At 37.9% G+C, this 21,795-nt stretch overlaps 1 protein-coding gene and 1 long non-coding RNA gene across 3 annotated transcripts; both read right to left on the bottom strand.

Annotated features, from left to right (window-relative positions):
- Window positions 1-867: 867 nt before the first annotated feature.
- LOC146322272 (uncharacterized) lies at window positions 868-3,807 on the bottom strand. Of its 2 annotated transcripts, XM_084723934.1 has the most exons (4): window positions 3,464-3,807; window positions 3,290-3,352; window positions 1,778-1,937; window positions 872-1,436 (listed from the first exon to the last, which is right to left on the bottom strand). In XM_084723934.1, exons 1-4 carry the CDS (start codon window positions 3,512-3,514, stop codon window positions 1,312-1,314), a joined length of 399 nt encoding a protein of 132 aa, XP_084580060.1. In that variant the 5' UTR covers window positions 3,515-3,807; the 3' UTR covers window positions 872-1,311. The 2 variants fall into 2 exon arrangements, with proteins under 2 accessions (XP_084580059.1, XP_084580060.1); XM_084723933.1 differs by lacking the exons at window positions 3,290-3,352; window positions 3,464-3,807 and adding an exon at window positions 2,854-3,076 and having other exon boundaries at window positions 868-1,436.
- Window positions 3,808-3,930: 123 nt separating this feature from the next.
- Window positions 3,931-17,325, bottom strand: LOC146322271 (uncharacterized). Its single transcript, XR_014771258.1, has 5 exons — window positions 17,231-17,325; window positions 4,835-4,926; window positions 4,620-4,721; window positions 4,415-4,474; window positions 3,931-4,319 (listed from the first exon to the last, which is right to left on the bottom strand). It is a non-coding gene; the product is annotated as an uncharacterized LOC146322271 (long non-coding RNA).
- Window positions 17,326-21,795: the final 4,470 nt, after the last annotated feature.

Raw genomic sequence — 21,795 nt, 5'->3', positions numbered from 1 at the left:
CACCCACAATAGGGTTAGCGGTACAGACGAGTCAGAATGGGAGGAGGAGATGAGGATGACGAGGAAGTGAAGAAGAAAGAGGAGCACGGACAGCCGCGTACCTTCTCCTTAATCGACTGGATCGGTTCGCCTCTCCTCTCTACAGCAGTCTCTCTCCCCTACTCCTCTCCCTCGCTCTCCAGCCAGATGCATAATAATGATGATGATGATGATGATAATGAATTATAAAATACAACACAATTTCAAGGTGCTTCACTGTAAAATACGAGCAGTTACATATCTGCATGATATTTGCTGTTCATGTATTGTGTTACTTTTTGCAGGCGTTCATGTAAAATGCATTTTCACATGAAGTTGCTTTGGAGACGTCCTGCTGTCTCCATATATTCAATTCAGTGTCAGTTATGTTCAGTCAGACAGAGACAGATCACACGCTGAACTTGTGATTTCTGCTGGCACGCAGCCTCAGCGAAGGTCAAGCTTCACTTAACTCCCCAGATAGCAAAAAGTTATTGAATCAACATTGGAAATTGGTTAGGCAGAAGATTGAGATCTACATTGATGTCAGAACATTGACAAGAACATTGATGTTGCTCATTATGATCAGCATGGAAATAATATTGAATTTTCAACAAACCTAGACAATGAATCAACCTTGATTCAACCTTGATTCAACCTTGACTCAACTATGTTATAATCAACATTGAAAGAACATTGAACTGAACCAACCTTGATTCAACTAATCTAAACAATGAATCAACCTTGATTCAATCATGTTATAATCAACATTGAAAGAATGTAGAATTGCATCAACATTGATTCAACTATGTATACACATTGAAAAAATATTATTATTAAAGGGCCATTTCAGCATTTTTCAACCTTCCTCTATTTTTTAATATGCCTCAAATAATGCCAAAAATAATCTGCATGCTCTATGAACAGAAACAAACAGACAAATTATAAATTTAGTCATTTATTAAACATTAAATAGGGTTCAGTATTTTAAGGGTATCAGAAACCTGAGATTAGGTTTTAGATGGCATTTTTAGAACCTGCCTAAGGTCTAAATGGGTTAAAGAAGAGTCAGCCCTGGATGTCCAGGGAACACAAACCTGGCAAATACAAACAGGATCATACTCAACCATACAATTAAGCGATCAATAATTCAGAACAATAAAACCACAGTTCAGCATGAACAAAACTAACAGCTTTAAATCTCAGAAAAGGACTGCAGTTCAACATGAACAAGACTAACAGTTTCCAAACCCCATGAAACCCACTGGCCACCAACTCCAAACCATTTGTCCATTAAGTCTTTGGCATGTCCTTCCTTGGCACCCCGCCATTTCTCTCATGTGCAAAGCGCAGCCAATTCTGGACTTCCCCCTCGAACTGCTTATCAGTCAGCTTTCTGTCAAATTGACGAGCAGCCGCTGTGAAAAAGAAATAAATACTTATTATAAAAGCAGCAGTGGGCACATTCCATTCCAAAGTGACCAATGTCCTGTGTCTTTATTAAGTGTGCCAGAGTCTTTTTACTAGTAAAACACCCTAAGGGTGAAATACACGTCTTTATGTATGGATCATTGTTTGATTAGGTCATGAGGATTTATGACTACAATATGTCCATATATGGGCATTCCTAGATACAGTATGGGCTTGATATTGATGACAGAGATCTCCATATGTGGGCATAAAGGGGAGTCCTACATCTTGGTCAGTTAGTTGAAATGTATATGAATTTAATTCAATATCCATCAATCTGCCAACTCACCAAACATGCAGTCCCGCATTAGCGTCTCCTTGAAGGCTCTCTTTGGTGACTTTCCAGCCCAGTTAAATCTGCAGGCCAGGGCGTTCGTCATGACGGCGGCCAGCATTCGCCTGATCATTTTGTCCCAGCTGGTCCCTCCAACCAATGACAGGCGAGTAATCTGAACAGATTAGAGAGAAAATGCTTAGTGTGCTAAAGTGTACAGTATGCCATGTCAGATGAGTAATAATTCATTTTATACTTAAAAAATATTTTTACCTCTAAGAAATAAGACCATTAACATCTCAAAACCAAACGATGCCAACAAATTAACTAAATAAATTGTCAAATTATCCCTCATATCATTAACCCATTAAAACTGGGATTGCATTCTACGTTAGATTTGAACCACTTCAGCGCAAAAATAGTAGATATACAAGCTCACAGCGCTGCGTGCTGCGAGCTTGTATATCTGCTATTTTTGAATAATAGTGGAAAAAGTTGCATAACTCTTTGAATATTTTGACCTGATTCTATCTTCTAAATCCCTCTTCTAAATCAGTGGTTCTCAAACATTTTCATGTCAAGGACCCCCAAAATTACATGTATTTGGCTGTGCCCCCCCCCCATCTCAAAATAATTATTTCCAGGAACCCTCAGAAGCAGAGGTTTGAGCGTGCAAAAGTTTGCTTTGAAAAAAAAAAAAAAAACATTTCAAAAATAGCAGATCTAGGATTTAGAAGACATCCTTAGAACCGGGTCAAAATATTCAAAGGCTTGCACACATTTTCAAGATTCCCCCCCCCAAAATAGCAGATCTACAAGCTGTGTGTGTGTGTGTGTGTGTTTATATAATATAAATTCACCCCTATTGATTCCGGATGGGGACTCATGTCGACACAGGTCCCCATCCGGAATCAATGGGGGTAAATTTACTAAAACCATTTGTCATACTATTGAACACAAGTTCAAGGCATGATTAATCAATAGGGGGTAAAAAATTTCATTTTGGGGGTGAACTACTCCTTTAAGGCTTTCTGAACTCGTAGATTGGCTATATGCACAATATTTCTATGACAAAATAAACAATTGCTCACCATCTTTCGACGGACAGTTTCCTCCTTGAGCGCAGTTTCGGCCTCATTAAACTGCTCCTCGCTGCTGAGTGGCAGAACAATGGGGAAGCTGACGGTCTCTTCTCTCTGCAGTGCTTCAGGTCCAGCTCCGGGAGCATTCAAGGAGGATTTGGCGATTTCAGCCTTAATCCACTGAATGTCCCGGGACATTTCCTTCACCTCCATCAGTAGCTCTGTAAGAATCCTGGTGTTCTTGGTTGCAGCAATGTCTTTAAAAGAATGATTGGATTTAGATTAAATGTCAAGGACAGATGAAGCATTTTCAAATTAGAATGACACTGAGCAACTCACTAATGGCATAAGTGCTTGCACACATAACTTATAGTAACCATTGTTGTTGTTTAACTTTAAGCCGAAGGACAGTTTTCCCAATGCAGAGAGCAGCAGTGATTCTTACCTTGCAACACTTGACTGGGTTCCCCTCCATGGAGTCGTCCACGTGGCGTTTCAGGAGCTGAACCTTTAAGAAACCAACAGCATGGCATGATGGCATCAGCATTACACATTTGACTGAGCAGGAAAGGGGAAAAAGGGGGGAGGGGGGTGTAAATGGGACAATAGGATTCTTTACCTGGACCAGGTGATCTGAAGGTAGCAGACCCATGTGCGTAGCTGTCAACATCTAAAAGCAAAGACACACATCATTGTTTACACAAAACACTGCTGAGGGAAGAAAAAAGAAAAAGAAAAAAACATTTAAAACAAATAAAGAAATAACATACGATTCCTTGCTGGCTCTAATGGCACATTGTGGTTGGGGCTGGAACTATACATTGTCAGCATTCCTAGAGAAATACAGAAAAAAGGCAATTATGCACCATACAGAAAGTTTATATCAGCTCCATATACTGGTAGTAAAAATGGGAAAAAAAGAAAAAAAAAAAAAGAGAATTTCTTTAGTTGACTCACCGCTTTGGGGATGGTTGCCATTGAAGTCTAAAAAGAGGACAAAGAAAATATTCAAAAAAAGCACAGAATTTGTAAACTGTATACGTTTCAATGTTTAGAGCAGCGAGAATTTGACACAATATTTGGCGCAATAGTCAAGGCACAACAACTGTTGAGTGCTGGCTAATGAAAGAATTAAATCTGTACAAAAGGCTCTTGTTGACAGAGGGACAACAGACATACCATTCCTTACTGGTCCAGTGTGGAGCTTTGCTGAAATGGATTCAAATTACCCTAATTAGTCAAGGTAAAATGCATTGTTGTCATAATATCACGCCAACATTAACAGCTCCTTTCAAAAAAATGATACACAGAATATGCTACTTTATAAACTCAACATTTCCACCCATTTAACTCCAGTAAGGCAGAATAGAAATCCAAAGAAACAGACTTGACAGTAATATGAAGCCTATTAGTCTATTTACCATCATTAGAGGGGTCTGTTGACTCTAACGCTGCCAAGTAGCTTCCACAAAAGCCTACAATGAGAGAACAACAACAAAAAAAAAAAACATGAACTATATTCTAACTCAAAGCACATTTACAATATGTCCATCCCAAGGTAGTAACTTACCATTATTAGGCTGGTCAAATGTCTGACTCGAATGGTCCTCAGACCAGCTTCCTCCAGATGCTAAAAGGGAACATAACATGAATAGAGGATGCTATAACTTTTGAGCATATCACTGATATGTTTGCTTTTGTATTGAATGCTTGTAAAGTAAAGCTCTCATGCAATTAGACTTTGTTTCTGTCATGTTAGTCAAGTGAGGTCATACCACTGCTTGCGCTTGAGGTTCCAACTGAGGGATACTGAGTGGATCCTGTCAGGGCTGTGTTTGGAGTTGGTGTTGAGGGGTACTGGCTGGATCCTGTCAGCGCTGAATTAATAAATAAGTGGAATTAAACACGGCAATACTTAAAGTAGGTGTAGTGCTACTACTCTAACACTACTGTAGCACAGAAGTCACAGTAGACAATGTCACCACTTTACCTGGAAAATGAACATCAGGTGGTGCAGCAAATTTTCTCTTGACATTGCTGGTTGCTGGCTCCTCATCAGAGTCCTGGTACACAGGGTTTGGCCTTGAAAATAAAGCAAACTAAATCACATTTAACATTCCCAGTAATCAAAAACATTTTGTGGATAAGTAAATTAAGTGAGCAAGCCTTGAGGGGACATTATTCACAGGTTAACAGCCCATGGCTTGTTACTATTGAATGAGGCAGTTTAATGTATATGTACACATTGGCAGTCAGAAGCACCCTTACTGCCTTAAAAGGAATGCTGGCTAATAAGACAAATATGCCTTAAAACATCTTGTTGCCTTCTATAACTAAAATGTAAAACTAAAAATACCTAAAATATTTTATTTATTTTATAAATAATAATGAATCCTTCACTCAATAAGACCTGCCCCAGCTGGCACACGACCGACCTTCAACGTTGAAATATAGTTGAAATTATGTCAGTTGTTGTTTCAACGCTGATACAACATTGAAACAACGTTTAATTCTAATGGTTGTAAAAAGGTTTAGAAAATTCTTATAATTCAACACTGAAATTTCAACAAGATCTGTTTCAACTTTGAAACAACGTTGAAACAACGTTTAATGCAAATGGTTGTGAAAGGGTTAACAAAATTCTCATAAATCAACATTGAAATCGACGTACAAAAAACGTTTCTGACCAACATATGGAACTCATAAACAACAACAACAACAATAACAACAACAACAACAACAATAATAATAACAATATTATTACCATTATTATTATATTTTACCTGTTTGAGTTGTTGTGTGACACTTGATCCTGTCTGTTTTATTTTGTTGCCTTTGTGAAGCACTTTGTAATGTGAATTTTGAAAAGTGCTCTATAAATAAAGATTATTATTATTATTATTATTTTATTATTATTATTATTATCAATACGAGTGGTATACATAAATAAATATAACTGCTAATCAATAGTTTTCATGTTATATTGTTGACTAATTTTGACTATTATTTAAGTACCAACAAAATCGCGGGACCGGAAGTGTTTACGTGCTCTTATTTTGAAGTTTCTGCACTTCCTGTACTAACGGTTGACCTACGCTGACAGCGCGAGAATTGCATCATCCTCTTCACAGTTGAGCAGGCCAGGCTGACCATCTGCTCGTGTCTTCAACTATCAGCACTATTGGCATAACTGTAAGTAGTTTACACGAAACAAATACTTGTTTAAATATTTGTTCGGAAATTCGGTGTGTATACAGACTATATTAGCTACACAGCTAGCGTTAGCAAGCTAACAAGCTATGTCGGCAGCTTGGCTAACCAACTTAGCAGACACAATGGTAATACATGAACATGACACCACGTCCTCTTGTTCTGCTATGTTTTGTTTGAGTTTATGGGCTTTGAAAAGTGAAATATTTTCTGCATTATTTGATTAACCTAGCTCCCGCCGGCCCTTTAGCTGACCCCGGCCGTTACATTTTGACCTGACGTGATGACGTCACACCAGAGCAGGGGAATGAATTAATTTCACACGTTTTGAAGACTTTGTTTGGTACATTTTCTCAGAGGAGCCATATTATGTGTTTTTCAAAATTTAATACAAATGTTCAGATAGCTCATGCGTTATATTGTTGTTGCCTATTTACACACTGTGTGTGTCTCTCTCCCTAGAGTCAGACGAGTCCAGATTTTCAAGGAGCAGTGAGCAATTCTGGAGAAAGATCTCATTCTCATTCTCAGATCATCAGATACGGAGACTTTGGGTTGGTTGCTTGAGCTGAAATAAGAAGCCAAAGAAACAGAGGCACTAAACCTTCACACTCCAACATCTCAAACATGCAGAATCAACTTTCTGTGAAAGAGCTCATGGACCTCTGGCCTGTTCTTCATATGCAGTCTGAGGTAATGTGGTTCAGCTTAGCGTAGTTTTGCCTAATTTGATTATTCATGAAATAATTAATTGGTTTTACTGAGAATTATTTATTTTTACCTTTATAGATTTGTTCGTAATAAGATATTGAGTTTATGTAGTGTCTTTTATGTTATAAATATTACTAGCACTGCTACACACAACATTTAGTCATAATTAGAATATTCTGTTCTAATCTTGTTCTGAATGTATTATTTTTTTTTTAATAAAACAATAATTTAACGATACACAAACCTAGAACTTACTATACTTTTTCTTTTCTTAAATGTAGCTGTATGCAGAGTTCCAACGTCTACCAGAACCAGCTTAACACACTGTACACTGAGCTTGATTGCCACACCCCTCAACTGATGACCTTATTCAGACTGAAGGCTTCCAAAACACGATGCACGATGAACAGGTGATTATGCATTTCACAAGTTAAATCTTTGTGTGATGTTTTATTTTTATGGTTCAAATGAGTTTTAATTCCACAATTGCTTCATTCCATAATTGGCGTTTTTGCATGTATATGTTCTGTCTCTGGTTGCACCAGATTAGTCAGCACATCACTTGTGGATTTATTTCAGATATTGTAGTGGCTGGTTGGTTGGAACAGTTTGGCATTGGGTTTCATGAATAAACTTGTCACGGAATTTACACTATTTTTATCTTCTTAGGAACTTCATCATATCAACACAAGTTGTACCGCTGTTCTCCCTGCCCTTCCTGTGTTTCTGTGTGAGGAAGTCTTTATAGCGTGTGGTAAGAAAAATCAGGCCCATTCTTTATTAATATATTCATATTTTCATTTATTTCTAAGGATAACCTGATCAACATTTCTGTAAATGTGCCAATGTTAGCCAACCAGTGAGCAGGCTAATTTTCAACATTTTTATGACAATCAACCGCAATCAAAATTCTATGCTCACCACAGCCTTAGTTTCCATGGTTTTTCATTGGATGTGATTAGTGAATGATCCTTCTTTAATTCTTTTAGGATGAATTGGGTGAACCAGATCTTTGGGATGCATCATTGGGACTCCGTACAACTGTTAGCAACAATGCTATGAGTCTCACTCTGCTTCATTACCACCCTGTGAAAATCTGTCATCCTGAGTGATCAACCTCCCCACACTGTTGATGCTTTCTTGGTAATGTTCAGCCTGATAGATGCACATCTCAGCTATCCCCAAAGACTCACCAGCAGAACCATAAACTGTTGCCAAGGCTACAGACTCAAGAATGACTTGATGACACCTTTAGAACTCAAGATCTAAACAGATTTTGTGGATTCTGCAAAGGAATATTGGACTTAAGTGGCTAGTTACAGCATGATCCACAACATAAATATGTCATTATCCATGTTGACTACTGTTTAGCTCATTGTGTTGAAATTGCTACTGTAGTCTACAGACTTTTAGTACACACTGCCTTTGAACTTATTTATATAATAATTTTGCATTAACCATAAAAAAAAAGATATGTAGTGTTTGTAAGCTGTTGTGTGACATTTTTAAAGATTTTTTTTATAAAGGTGCACTAGGTAGGTAGGTAGTTTTGGGAAAGAATTTTGAATCAGAACAGAAGAATATTCACTGATACATGACTGACTGGATAAATAATTCATGACTGAATTAACAAATTGTCCTCAAAGAACACAATTTAAAAATTTTCATTTGGTTTCATATTTGCAGGGACCCACCTTTCTGGTTATGGCTGATGGCCAAAAGCATGCCACACACTACCTATATAACTGTTAAAGGGATGGTTCATGTTATTTAAAGTGTGGTTGTATGAGATACTTATCTATAGTCAGTGTATTGCTCACAGTAGATGGCAGTTGACACACCCTGAGTTTGGAGAAGCAGCAGGAGTACTGGTGTAGGAGAGCTAAACAGTATACTGCTGTATACAGGGTAAGCAGCAAAACATATTTAAACCACTTAAAAGTTTTCCTCCCTAACAAAAAACTATTTAACTTTATACAATATTTAGAATATTTTCACTGCTTTACCTTTCTGTCAGCCAGCCTTTTCTGACAGGACACAGCCATTATATGAGCCAAATGTATTTCTAAACATTCATTTAAACTGATAGATTTTTGTAAGTGGCTACAATATGTTATGTTGTTGCTGACCCTACATGCTGTGCTTCTGTGCTGGTACTCGTCTATGCTTCTACAAAACTGTGTCGACATCCATCTACTGTAGGTAATACATAGACTCTTTTTTTGCTTTATCAGTTTAAATGTTAGTATTATATCATTAACTTTAATGATCCCCTTTTATTTACTATTTGATGTATTTCCTCCTTGTTAATTGTATTTATTATATGGATGTTCTGTTTGAAGCACTGAATTGCCCCTGTGTATGAAATGTGCTATGTAAATAAATTTGTGAGATGTTGAAGAAAGGTCGCAATTTCAACGTTGATTCATCTTTCAAAATCAAAACATGACTTGACTTCACAACGGTGAAACAACGTTGCCCCTTTCAACATAGGTGAATTTAGGTCTTGTGTCAACATTGAATTAACGTTGAATTATGTTTTGATTTTGAAAGATGAATCAACATTGAAATTGCGACCTTTCGCAATGTTGTTTCAACGTTGCAAAATCAACGTTGTTTCATCTTTCAAAATCAAAACATAATCCAACGGTGATTCAACTATGGTCCATGACGTTGATTCAACGGTGAAAAAACGTTAAAATGCCAGCTGGGGCTTCTGTCGCAAGTTGATGATGTGATATGTCCATGTCTAGCCCTATGGGATGTATGGAATGCATTCTGCTAATAGAATTCAACTTAATTTGAGCATCAAAGCAATATTTTACATTTTTATTAGCATAATGCATTTCATACATCCCATAGGGCTAGACCCCACATGGACATATGACATCAACAAGAGACATGAGTGGTTGCTATTGAGTGATAGATTCACTATTTATAAAATAAATAATTTGAGGTGTTTTTAGTTTTACTTTTTAGATATAGAGGGCAATTATGATGTTTCAAGGCATATCTGTCTTATTAACCAGGGATCCTTTTAAGTGCAAGAAGTGACCTCGCCCACATGGGCACGTGCGTGCATCCGCCAGGCAGACAGCAGGGCGAGTGCTCGTGCTTTGGCATGGGATCAACTTTGACACCTTAAACACTTAAGTTGGACAAAATGTGGCCACATTTTCCCAAATATGGAGAGCGCAGTATGGGCCAGGTTTCCAGACTTTGGAGGGGCAAAGACTACATGATACTGACACAATACACCACGGGCATGTCCAGATATGGACTTAATATTGATTACATCAAAGATATCCATATAGGGGCATAAAAGGGACAAGGACATGTATTGATGACATCAGAGATCTCCAATTCCTTTGTAGCCATTTATGGATCTTGTCTAAGTATAGACTAATTTAATGAACCAATATACAAAACAAAGGAATTGCAACTGTACCTTGATTTCCTTTTCTTCTCACGTGCATCTGCTTCCTCCTCTGATTCCAACTCAGTGGTTGGGCATCCAGTAGTCACGTACTTGTCTTCATATTTCTTGGCCTTTTCAAATGAGTCTGTAAATGGACAAGCAGAAAATACATTATGACATTAAGTATAACTAATTGATATAAAGAGGGTATAGAAAATAAATTGTACAATTTTACACCCTTTTTTAGTTGTAATGCCAAATTGATTCCTCCCGACACATGTATTGACTCACCTGCCAGAGAGGAGCGTCACCAGGACATATAGTACTACTACTCCCATCCAACAGGTACAACCAGCCAGCAAGAGTATGAAATGACCAGTGTCACGGTCCCTGCCTCCCTCCCCATAAACACCGGCCAATTGTGTTGGCATAAATGCCCAACATAGCTGGTTGCACCACAGTGGAGTTGAACCCAGAACCTTTGTCATGGTGGGCTGGTAACTTTAACACATTGCCACCTCCAACAATCAGACATTAATTCAAATACTGAATTCTGTTTAGTTACCATCTGTAGCCTAATGAGGTGAATCAATCAGTCAACCCTATTGACTAATCCCACTTGTGACTGATGTACGGCATAAGAGAATCTCGATATCAAGATGTGTAAATAGTTCAACTATGGTTAGGGTTAGTCAACGGGGAGTGTCAAACCATCGAACTAATGACACATTGTGACGCTGCCACGCGCCCGTAGAGCAGCACACTGCAATCCACAAAAACGCGGACATGTAAAATACATGTTAAAGTATGTGCCAGTAGTATGAAAAGGAAATATTGCCAGACATATACTGCCACAAATGGGACTGACAAGCCCAGATAAGGAACAATTAACATCAGACAGCAATAAAGACACAATGACTACTTACCACAGGTAATTAAGATCCGAACATTTTCATATGTGTTCCATCCATTGCTGGGTATCATGTTTTCTCTAAGGGCCTTTGTAAAATTTACACTTTTGGGGGGCCATAGCAATGTCTTTTCCATTGGATTGAACCAGCTGGCACGAACTGTTGCAGTTCCACCATTTGGAAAAAGTACAACGGCCCAAAGCACCACCTCCCTTTCCATTCTGTGAATAATAAATCAAATTAGAATGTAAATTATATAAAAGGGCGAAAAAATAAATAAAAAAGTAATCATGAATCATAGGAAGTCTACTGCATATGAGCTATTGGAATAGCTATGAGGCTATTTCCCTCTGACTCTGGATATAGAACACATTTACTTTTAATAGAGCCAAGTTTACCAACCCCAATATCATCACACAACTCTCCAACCCTGTATGTTCCTATATGTGAGGACTCACAGGGATACGTGTAATATGATTCTTGTTGTCTGAACCTTCTGTATATGACATAGACATCATCTTCTTCTTGGACTATATTCTGCACTACTGCAATTCTATCTCCTACCTGAATACAATTATCCCCCTGCTTTGTAGATAAGGTAAAACGACTGTTGGACACCTTTGAGTACTGTAGAGCAACACTGAAATGTTGAGGAAGTGGACCATCAGTATGAATGTGCTGTAAGACTGGTTCTTCTGTTGCTAATGGAACCTTAACATGTGGCATTTCTGACAGCCTTTTGACAACTTGTTGTAGAGGTTGGTGTGGCTTGCGTAAAAGGTGCTTTATTTGGCCAAGATAATTCTCAAAAGGGAATCCTGAAATATTATCTAAAGGTCCAAATGCTTTGTATTCGTCTGCTAAATGTATAAGCTGGTGGACACTGAACACTATCTCATCCCTACCATACAACTGTCCAAAGTGTCCCACAAAGGAAATCATCAATCCATGTGCAAATTCAACCATTTGGTCAGAAATTCCAGGAGACAAAAACAAATACATGGCCACTGAAAATAACATAAAGTTTTCATAAAACTCACTGGGAAGGCAGCCCTTCAGCACAACAGGACCCCAGTATAACATGAAGGATCGGAGTTCAGTAGCTTTCCAACGATCAAGCTCATTCAAACCTCTTGGCTTGCGGTTGAATTCAGTAGGGGTGTGGGCGTGTAACACCAGCAGTTTACTTGATATACTGTTAACAGTTTGTGAAGGAAGCCTATAGGCTAGATTGCCCTTTAACCACATATTCAACAGTTTTCTCATCAACCCAAGACAACAGAGGTGCATATAATCTATTGGGAATGAAGAAACCATCTTTACAATCCCTGTTAAAGGACTGAGTTTCTGTTTCAAGTGGTGTTCCTCATCAATCATATCACAATAACTTGAGTCTGTCCTCAGCCTGACATTAGTTTCAGGATATGTCATTTTGTTGTTCCTCCACACACCCTCTTGATCACATTTGTCACACCCTGAATAACCATTATGTGACTTAATATTCTTAACGAAGGCTCTGGCGGGAGCATCACACACAAATGAGGAAACCTGTACACTCAGTTGCTTACCATTATGAACAATGCCATTAGCCAGTACATTTTTAAGGTCGTTAACAAATATCTGCAGATACTCAACAACACACTTTGGCTTGCTTAAACCACTAAATATACCGACAATAAATGGGGACTTAGTATAATCACATTTCAGGATTGCAAGTATAGGCCAAAATTGAAGTCTTGAACTCCTAAAGAGGGGAAGGCCATCTATGTTGAATTGCAACGTAAGAGCTGTGAGGTTCACTGGTAAAGTCAGACATTTCAATCGTGAAAGTATTCCTTGCACCAATCCAAAATGATGGTATTCACCACCTTGTATTTGAGTAGTTGCAACATGAGATTGTGTTCTAAGCAGAGTCCTTCCATCTTTAGGGAGCTTAGGGTGAAATAACTTTAGGATGGACAGCAGAGCAGACAAAGCAACAAGACTGATGGAGTAGGATGTTGCCCAGTATCTTAGACTCCTTATAAGCAGATCCTGACTAGGAGGATGCTCACTGTCGCTGTCAGAGTGAGAATCTGATTCATCACCATGACTATCATCTATAAGATTATCTTCCATTTGCACATGATCTGGTTCAACAACTTCATTTCCATTTACTACACTACCATCTGTATGATCATTTTCTATTTGCACGTAATCTGATTCAAATTGATCATTAACAGCTGCACTGCCATCAATACAATTTTCAAAGTGTACATGGGATGCTGCTGGTGTATCTGGTTGGGGATGAGCATGAACATGCGAGATTGTGAAGGGAGCTGCCTTATTTACACAGGGGTATACAGCTTCCCTTTGATCATGCAGAGTTTCCTCATATTCCTTAAGGATCTCTTTCTCTATGTCCCTTACAGTTCTTTTGAGTCTACGTCTTTTAGTCCAATAGGAAGCCATCTTAACCCGTTTAGATCCAAGACTGTTTCTAAAAATGTATTCTAAAACCTAAACTGAAATCCTTCAAATTCTTATTCAAGATTCAAGAAAAAGTAAAACAAATTATGTTACTATATGTAAAGCAAATAGTAATGAGACAGAGGTGGCTCTTGGTTTTAAAGATGTATGGTATGAAAAGAGAGGTGGTGCTGCTATAATTATTACTTGGCCCAGTTTAATGTGGTTGATCCCCTGGCGTCCTGTTGTAGCACAACCCTGTAAATAGAGAGAAAAAACAAATAATTAAAATAATAAAAGCATTAACACACACATACAGACACACACACAGACATACACATTTTACACATGTATATACATACGGTATGCACACGCACAGCACACAATTTGTTTCAGGCCCAACATATTTTTCCAATATATATATCCTCCTGAGAACCAAGGGAAAAAAGTGTCTTAAAATTTCTGTTTTTTTGTGATTTCCTATATATTTGGGCCTAAAAAAACACCTTACAATTTTAATTTTTTTGAATATATTTTTTATTTTAATTTCACAGCATGTCCACTGTAGAGGACAACAGGACGATATCCGTGTGAAAATAGAACTGAATTTAGAAAATTAGAAAAAATGAGCAGATTATATCTTTAGAGTGATATTCACCCAAGAACACATTTCATTTGAACAAATACAATAAATTTCTGTATCACTCTTCTGTTACTGCTTGCAAGGACAAAATGTATGTAATAATTCATTACAATGTAATGTAAAACATGTATTCAGTTCAACAGTGTTGCTGACCCTGTCCACAGCAGTTCATTACTTAGTTCCCGCTGCTAACCAGTGGTGGACAGTAGTGAAGTACATTTACTTGAGTACTGTACTTAAGTACATTTTTTGAGTATCTGTACTTTACTTGAGTATTTGTTTTTTTGGAAACTTCTGACTTTCACTCCACTACATTTCAAAGACAAATATTGTACTTTTGACTCCACTACATTTGTAGGAAGGTTGTTGTTACTTTTCGCCTGAGCTTTGAAGTCAGCTGTTGGTATTTTTTTCTTTTCTAAAATGCAGTTGGTCACATGCTGTGTTCCTCACAAAACACAGGAAACCAATCACAGTAGCTCCTCTCAAATGGGACTGATGTAAAAGCAGAAATACATCCAGGCGCACTAACAAGAACAAGCAAGCTCTCCCTCTTTCATTCAAACAAAAAGCGGTAATGGTGACGGCAGGAGAAAGACAAAATTAAATCTCAAGATGTTATTATAATTATTCATTATTCCAGGTAGCTTTTAAAGTTGGATTGTTTTTATCGGGGTGAAAAATACCACATAATTCATGTATATATACTGCCTCTGAGGACAGAAAAAAAAAATCTCAGTTATTTAACAGACTTGGAGAACCCCTTACAGTTGGCTTCAATCTAATTTTATGATATGATTTTAATACAGTTGCATCAGAAAATGACAATAACTGTCCTTTTTGTTTCCGATTGTATTTCTATGTTGAAGTTTTTATAGGTGTTTCTATAGGCTTTGTGTAGCAGAGTGGTTCTACAAGCAAGTCGGTGCTTCATTAGATGGTTTCAGAGAGTTACAAGCTTCTGTAAATGCATCATGAAAACAATACAGCGTGTATTGATATTAGAAAATGTACTTTGTAATTTGTACTTTTGAATACTTAAGTATTATTAAAAAACATGTACTTCTGAATACTTAAGTATTTTTAAAACCGAGTACTCTAGTACTTTAACTCAAGTAAAATTTTGACTGAGCAACTTTCACTTGTAGTTGAGTAATATTTGACCAGGAGTATCCATACTTTGACTCAAGTACTGGGGTTGAGTACTTTGTCCACCACTGCTGCTAACGGCTCAGATTTCTCAGGCTGTTTTTATTTCCAAAACATTTTGACTCTTGATTTCTTGGGCAGTAGTATTCAGTGACACTCCTGTAGTTTGGAGCTGTCTTTGATTTGTAAAAGCTGCCAGATCTTCAAAGATTTTGTCATCTATGTACTGTGAAAAGTACTGGATTGGATTCCAGTATTCACGGATTTTGGGGTCATCTTGATTGGCAGGAAGCCCAGGTAGCACAGGTGTGAATCTGTTATGATGGATGGAAAAAAACACAAATAAATAAAAGTTAATAAAAGGAGTAGCAGTTAATTTGTTTGACATCCATTTGGATTAATGCAGTAATTTCAGTGTCATGGATGTGATATGACTCCCTATTGACCATCTTTATAAGCATATTTTTAGATAACTTGCATATTTTAACAGCATTTACACATAGCACAATACAATAATCTAACATGATAGTAAAATTTAATACATTAGCCTGAAACTAAATAAAACATACAAGTTATTCCTGGTCCACAGAGCACGACGACTTTCCTGCTCCTTCTCTGCCTCTGACTCTGTCTCAGATTCTCCTGCATCTTCTTCCTCTCCTTCTCCATCATCATCTTCTCCTATCACAGGCTGATACTCATCCTCCTCATCCTTTTCCTCATCTGAAAGCTCCAAATCTGAATCTCCCTCTACTATCCAGTATAGAATCCTCTCTGCTTCACTTCTTTCTCCTACAACAATGTGCAGTCATTAAATACATTAAAATGGTCCTGGTGTCCACTACAGTTGACATTCATTAAATGACTGTTATTTCAAAACAGAAATAATGAAACTGTTTTCAGATGTAAAAATATTGTTATTAACATGTTTATGAACAAGAATATATATAATTATCATGGTAAAAATAGCAATAAATAAAGAATATTTGACTTACCTCTCCTCTTTCCATAAAATGTGCTTGTTGGTATGGCGGCCATCTTCATAGAGGAAGAAAGTAAAGTTCCCAGCATGCAATCCCACAACATGACACATCACTGGAAAGCCCAGGATGTCCTCTACAGAACACTATAGGGGTTGGTAGGGTAACTTCAAATAGTTAAGGAAGATGCAGGTGAACAGAATGTCCATTATAAAGGACATAAATGAATGGGCCGGGTCTCAGGAGGTTAAATATATATATATATATATATATATATATATATATATATATTAACCCCAGCATCCTTTTTGTGGGAAAGGCTTTTGCGCACCGCGCTGCGATACGTTGTAAGCTTGTCGAGCGGCTATTTTCTGCAAAAGCTTTCCCCACAATAACATAACATAAAACACACTAATATAGAGTCTTATGGCATTGGTTCTCGGTCCGGGTCCACAGCTAGCACAGATGGGATTTCCGTATCCGGTCTAGACCGGAACTGCTAATGAGCTATAATTCTATATGCACAGATAAACAAATAAAAATATGTTTCGATCGTGGAAATGCTAACAAAATGGCGGGCGCAGTTTGTTAGCACGCTGGCTAGTAACATGCATCGCTATTTTTGTCCACACTTACGTTTTCACGACAATGGTTCACTAAGTTAACATTTACTCCAAAGATGACGGCCAGATGATGATGTCTGAACGGGATAAGTTATATTCACGTAGGCACTTGCCTTGCCTACCAGTTAGCTGTTATCTAGCATCCAAGCTAAACACTAATATAAAGCCCGAAAAAACAACTTATCCTCCAAATGGCAAGAATTTAAATAAATCTATCGTTTAGTCGTCAAACGATTAAAGCCAGGCGATGGTATCTGAAAGGCAAAATTAAATATATATTAACTCGGACTTACCAGTTTGTCTCAGAATGATGTGAAGGAAGACAAGCAGTGCACCAGTGGTGACGGTTTGAAAATACTCAAGTCCCGTGAAATCTCGCTGGTCTCGCGAGTTGACTACTACCCTCTCGGGGGGCGGGGGGAGGTGAGAGGAGGGGATGGGGTGGTAGGGTAAAGTATTTATTTTGACTATTATTATTATCCCTGTACACCTGACCACTACTGAAGCAGTAAATATCCCAATAAACTGATCTTTGTTCATCTGATCAGCAATTATGAACATTAAAAAGATAATAATAAAAATAAATAAAAAATAAATCTGTATATCAATTATCATGACTTCTAAACCACATTTCTGTAAAAAATGGTCACTTATCAGCTTTTCACAGGTAATTTGTCCTGTAGAATTCTATTTCTGCTGAGGACATTTTTATATTGTGCATATTTAATTGGATCATTTGCATATTTTAGTAAATTAGTGGAAATAAGCTTGAATGAATGACAAATTACCTTGGGATCTGTCCCAAACCCCCAGAAATCTGAAAAGTTAAAGTTACCATTGTTTTCAGGACATATGGTCTCAAAGTCATAATTATTAATATACAGAAAAACCAATATGGACATATTATCTTATTACATGAAGACAGAGGTTTTTTGGGGGGATATTTACTGCTTCCATAGTGGTGAGATATACAGGACTAATAATAATAATAAAAATAATAATAATAATAATAATGATGCGACCAAAGGTTGCTGTTTACTCTGAAAACGTGCAGATCTTGTCTGTCTGTGTGTTCGTCATGCGAACTGTTGTGACATGCACGTGTCAGAGTGATGTCAGAACCGGTAACCAAGATGTAGGACTCCCCTTTATGCCCATATATGGAGATCCCTGATGTCATCAGTGTCTGTTTGTCCATCACACCAAGTGTTGTGACATGTGAGTCAGAGTGATGTCAGAATCAGTGATCAAGATGTAGGACCCCCCTTTATCTGGGACTGCCCTACTACATATTGTAGTCATAAATCCATATGACCTAATCAAACACTAGAGATCCATACATAAAAACGACTATGCAACCTCGCCCTTTACGGTCTCCTCTCGTCCTTAGGGCATTTTACTAATAATAATAATTATTATTATATTTATAATATTTTTATAATAATATCAGCACCACACATTGAAATAATGTAAAATCAACGTAGGCAAATTCATCATTGAAAATGCAACATCTATACCATGTCAAATCGACGTACGCAAATTCAGCGTTGAAAAGACATCATTGATTCAATGTCAAATCAACATAGGCTAATTCAGCATTAAAAAGACGTCATCGATTCAATGTCAAATCAATGTAGGCTAATTTAGCGTTGAAAAGTACGTCATCGATTCAATGTCAAATCAACATCGGCTAATTCAGCATTGAAAAGACGTCATCGATTCAATGTCAAATCAACGTAGGCTAATTTAGCATTGAAAAGACGTCATCGATTCAATGTCAAATCAACGTAGGCTAATTTAGCGTTGAAAAGTACGTCATCGATTCAATGTCAAATCAACGTAGGCTAATTCAGCGTTGAGAAGACGTCATCGATTCAATGTCAAATCAACGTAGGTAAATTCAGCGTTGAAAATACAACATCTATTCTAAATTGATTCAACATCAGTTTTTCAATTGTTGAAATGGTAACTGTAATTAAATGTTGAATCAACATAGCTTTTTCAACCTCAACCAAAAATAACCAATCTGACCAAAATCCAACATTTAATAAATGCATTTTGCTATCTGGGTCATAAAGTTTTGAAATCAAACTCCATCACTGCAAAGTAGTATTTAAATTGTTTTAATGAGCTTAAAAAGCCACTAGTTGACACGTTCTTGTTATTTTGAAAGATAAATCACGGAGAACCATTTTTTTCGTTGAGCTGAAAAATGTTACCTGGATGCTGACGTAGTTAATCAATCAATACAGGTTTATCACTGTGAGGCGGCAGTGCTAACCACTGCACCACCGTGCAGCCCACTGCACCCCCGTGCAGCTCCATGAATATTCATATCAAAAAATAACATTTTGAGATTCGCAATAATTGGAGAGATTGCGTATAAAAATTTGATATGGTTGTGTGTAAGATACAAAGGTAAAAGACAATGAAAAACAAGCAAGCACATGCATATCATCCCAGATAGCACGCATACGTCTCGCCGACGTCGGCCTCAGATCGTGTGTCGGCATTCTCCTCCTGACGTCTGTAAATGCATCGGAGAAGCATTGGCCCATAGCAGGGACATGGTTTGCCAGGGGGCGGGATTATGCGTGCCATTTCAAAGTCGGCGATAGGTCGGCTGTGGATCGATACATTGCACGTTATCCAATTGGTGTCACTGTCAACGGAACTGAGAGCAGGCTTTGGAGACGGAGAGGCTACTTCATGTCAGCCAGGACTAGTCTTCAGGTAAGCTCACTTAAAGTAAATATATAAAAAATAGCTGTTTTATAAATATGACATACAGGGTTAGCAAGATAAGTCGGGATTTAGCAACATAAGTTGTTAAGCCCTGATTGGGTATGTTAGCACAGGTGAAGAGCCCAGATGCCGACTCCTAACAGGCTAGCTTAACAAACGTTAGTTGCTTAGACCTGACCAGCAAATGTATCAACTAGCTCTAACTTCATTTAGCCATTGCTAGGTAGCCATAAGTCTTTCCAGCACGTGAACAGTCTCCATCTAGACAACAAATCAGTGTTGAATTTGGGAAAGGGTCAGGTAACGTTAGTTAGCGTTAGCTGTTAGCTCGTAGCTGGTGGGCTTCGGTGTTTTTACAGCTGCAGAGTTAACTTTAGCGGTTAACTGGCAGCTAATGAAGGGAAGCTCTGCTCCGCTCCATTTGTAAATATGACTCGGTGTAACATTTTCTCATAGTTCGGTACAGGTTATGGACTATTGTTGGTGTGTTTGTATTGTAAGTGAAGTTAATATCCACTTCACGTAGGTGTGTGGAAAACACAACAGACTCCAGTTGTTTCTGTCATGTCCCTCCAGTCACTCCCCCCCCCCCCCGCCTCTCCTGTAGAGCTGGCCGGAGTTCAGCAGCTATCCGCGATCAAACCGGGGCTGTCAGGGCTACACGCGAACTTTTTGTGGTTCATATTTTCAAGTCATGCTTTCTGCTGGTGCTTCATACAGTGTTGCCTGTGACACTGTATGAAGCATGGGTTATTTGGAGGTCTTATTGTGGTGCTTTTTAACACGTTTAATAGCTAAAGAGCATAGGGCTAATACTATTAGCTACAGGTCTCTTATCAACTACGGTGGCTCTCTAAGGTCAGACAGCGGCCGGGAAAAAAGGCACAGCTACGTTTTCCTTCCTTGGTGTGTCTATTTGTACGTGTTTATTTGTGAAGTATGGGTATAATATTGTATAGTATAAGTTAACTGAACAACATGGGCTCATGTGTTTTATCTTTTTCTCCCCTTTGCAGGCTCTGCCAGCAGTCCAGACCGTGCTGTCCATGTGCGTCTCCTGACCGGCCACCTGTATGTTTTTATATGTTCTCTGTGCTGGAGTTGTTTTGACTATGCAGTCTGAAATAAATGTATGATCATTAACTTGAATCGTTCGTGTCTCTTTATTTTATTACCACACTAAATTAGGAAGCTATTTTGATGGTCAAGCATATTGTTTTTTATTGTCATATTACCATATTCCTATCACATGTAAGGTGAGATATTATGATAGATATTATGAGATATGAGATATTTGCTGATAGAATGATTCGACCTGAATAAATAAAGGTCATAGAAGCTGTAGAGAGGCTATGCTGTGCAGCTTTGATACATCGGCCAAACGTTGTCTGGAGAGCATTTTCGACCAAATGCCGACGTCTGGGCGACGTCTTCCCAATGAGCAAACGCTCTCCATACGACGTCGCAGCGATGTAACTTTATTCATCGTGCTGACGTCGGCAAGACATAGGCGTGCTGTCTGGGATTGGCTTCATTGAAACCGTTCAGAACATGGATGTGACATATCACCTAACCAAAAACACAAACAAGACAATCCCAAAAAAAGACAATCCCAATTACAACCATAAAGTTACGTTTTTGTTTTTTTTTATTTTGGACTGAGTTCAGTACAATGGAAGTCATACATAATATGTATTATGATTTAAAGCAACAACAACAAATAAACAAACAAAAAACAAACCAATAACAAAAAAAAAAAAAAAAAAAAAAAAAAAAAAAAACATGTCTAAGTCTTTTTCTGTTCAATTGAAACCAGTGATTAAAACTCTCAATTGCTTTGTCTGTCTTCACATCCAGAGTTTGACCAAAAAATGCAGAAGACTTCTTCCCAGTTGTTCAGACGTGTTGACACTGTCAGTCCTGAGTCGCTGGATGTGAAGTCTCTAGAAGAAAACTAATTTTGCAACATATTAGATAAAGATTATGATCTTAAAATACTATACTCACGATAAAATGAAACGGTATTTGTCGTGGCAGATCTGTGGCAGCTGCCTTAGACCGCGGCATTTGAATCTGTGGCAGATTCACTGAGGGTTCATTCTGATTTTTTGTT

Source organism: Lutjanus erythropterus, chromosome 8 (genome assembly GCF_056507025.1).
Source record: "Lutjanus erythropterus isolate fLutEry1 chromosome 8, fLutEry1.hap2, whole genome shotgun sequence".
Classification (NCBI taxonomy): domain Eukaryota; kingdom Metazoa; phylum Chordata; class Actinopteri; order Lutjaniformes; family Lutjanidae; genus Lutjanus; species Lutjanus erythropterus.
Note: the sequence above shows the minus strand (reverse complement) of the source record. Positions and strands in the feature narration are given on the sequence as shown.

Bases quoted from the DNA above. Each gene is read 5' to 3' on its own strand.
- LOC146322272 (XM_084723933.1), bottom strand. From the start codon at position 3,057: ATGGAGGTGAAGGAAATGTCCCGGGACATTCAGTGGATTAAGGCTGAA. The intron at 1,938-2,853 runs GTGAGCAATTGT...TAATCTGTTCAG, and splicing joins AAACTGTCCGTCGAAAGATG to ATTACTCGCCTGTCATTGGT. The intron at 1,437-1,777 runs GTGAGTTGGCAG...TCTTTTTCACAG, and splicing joins AATGCGGGACTGCATGTTTG to CGGCTGCTCGTCAATTTGAC.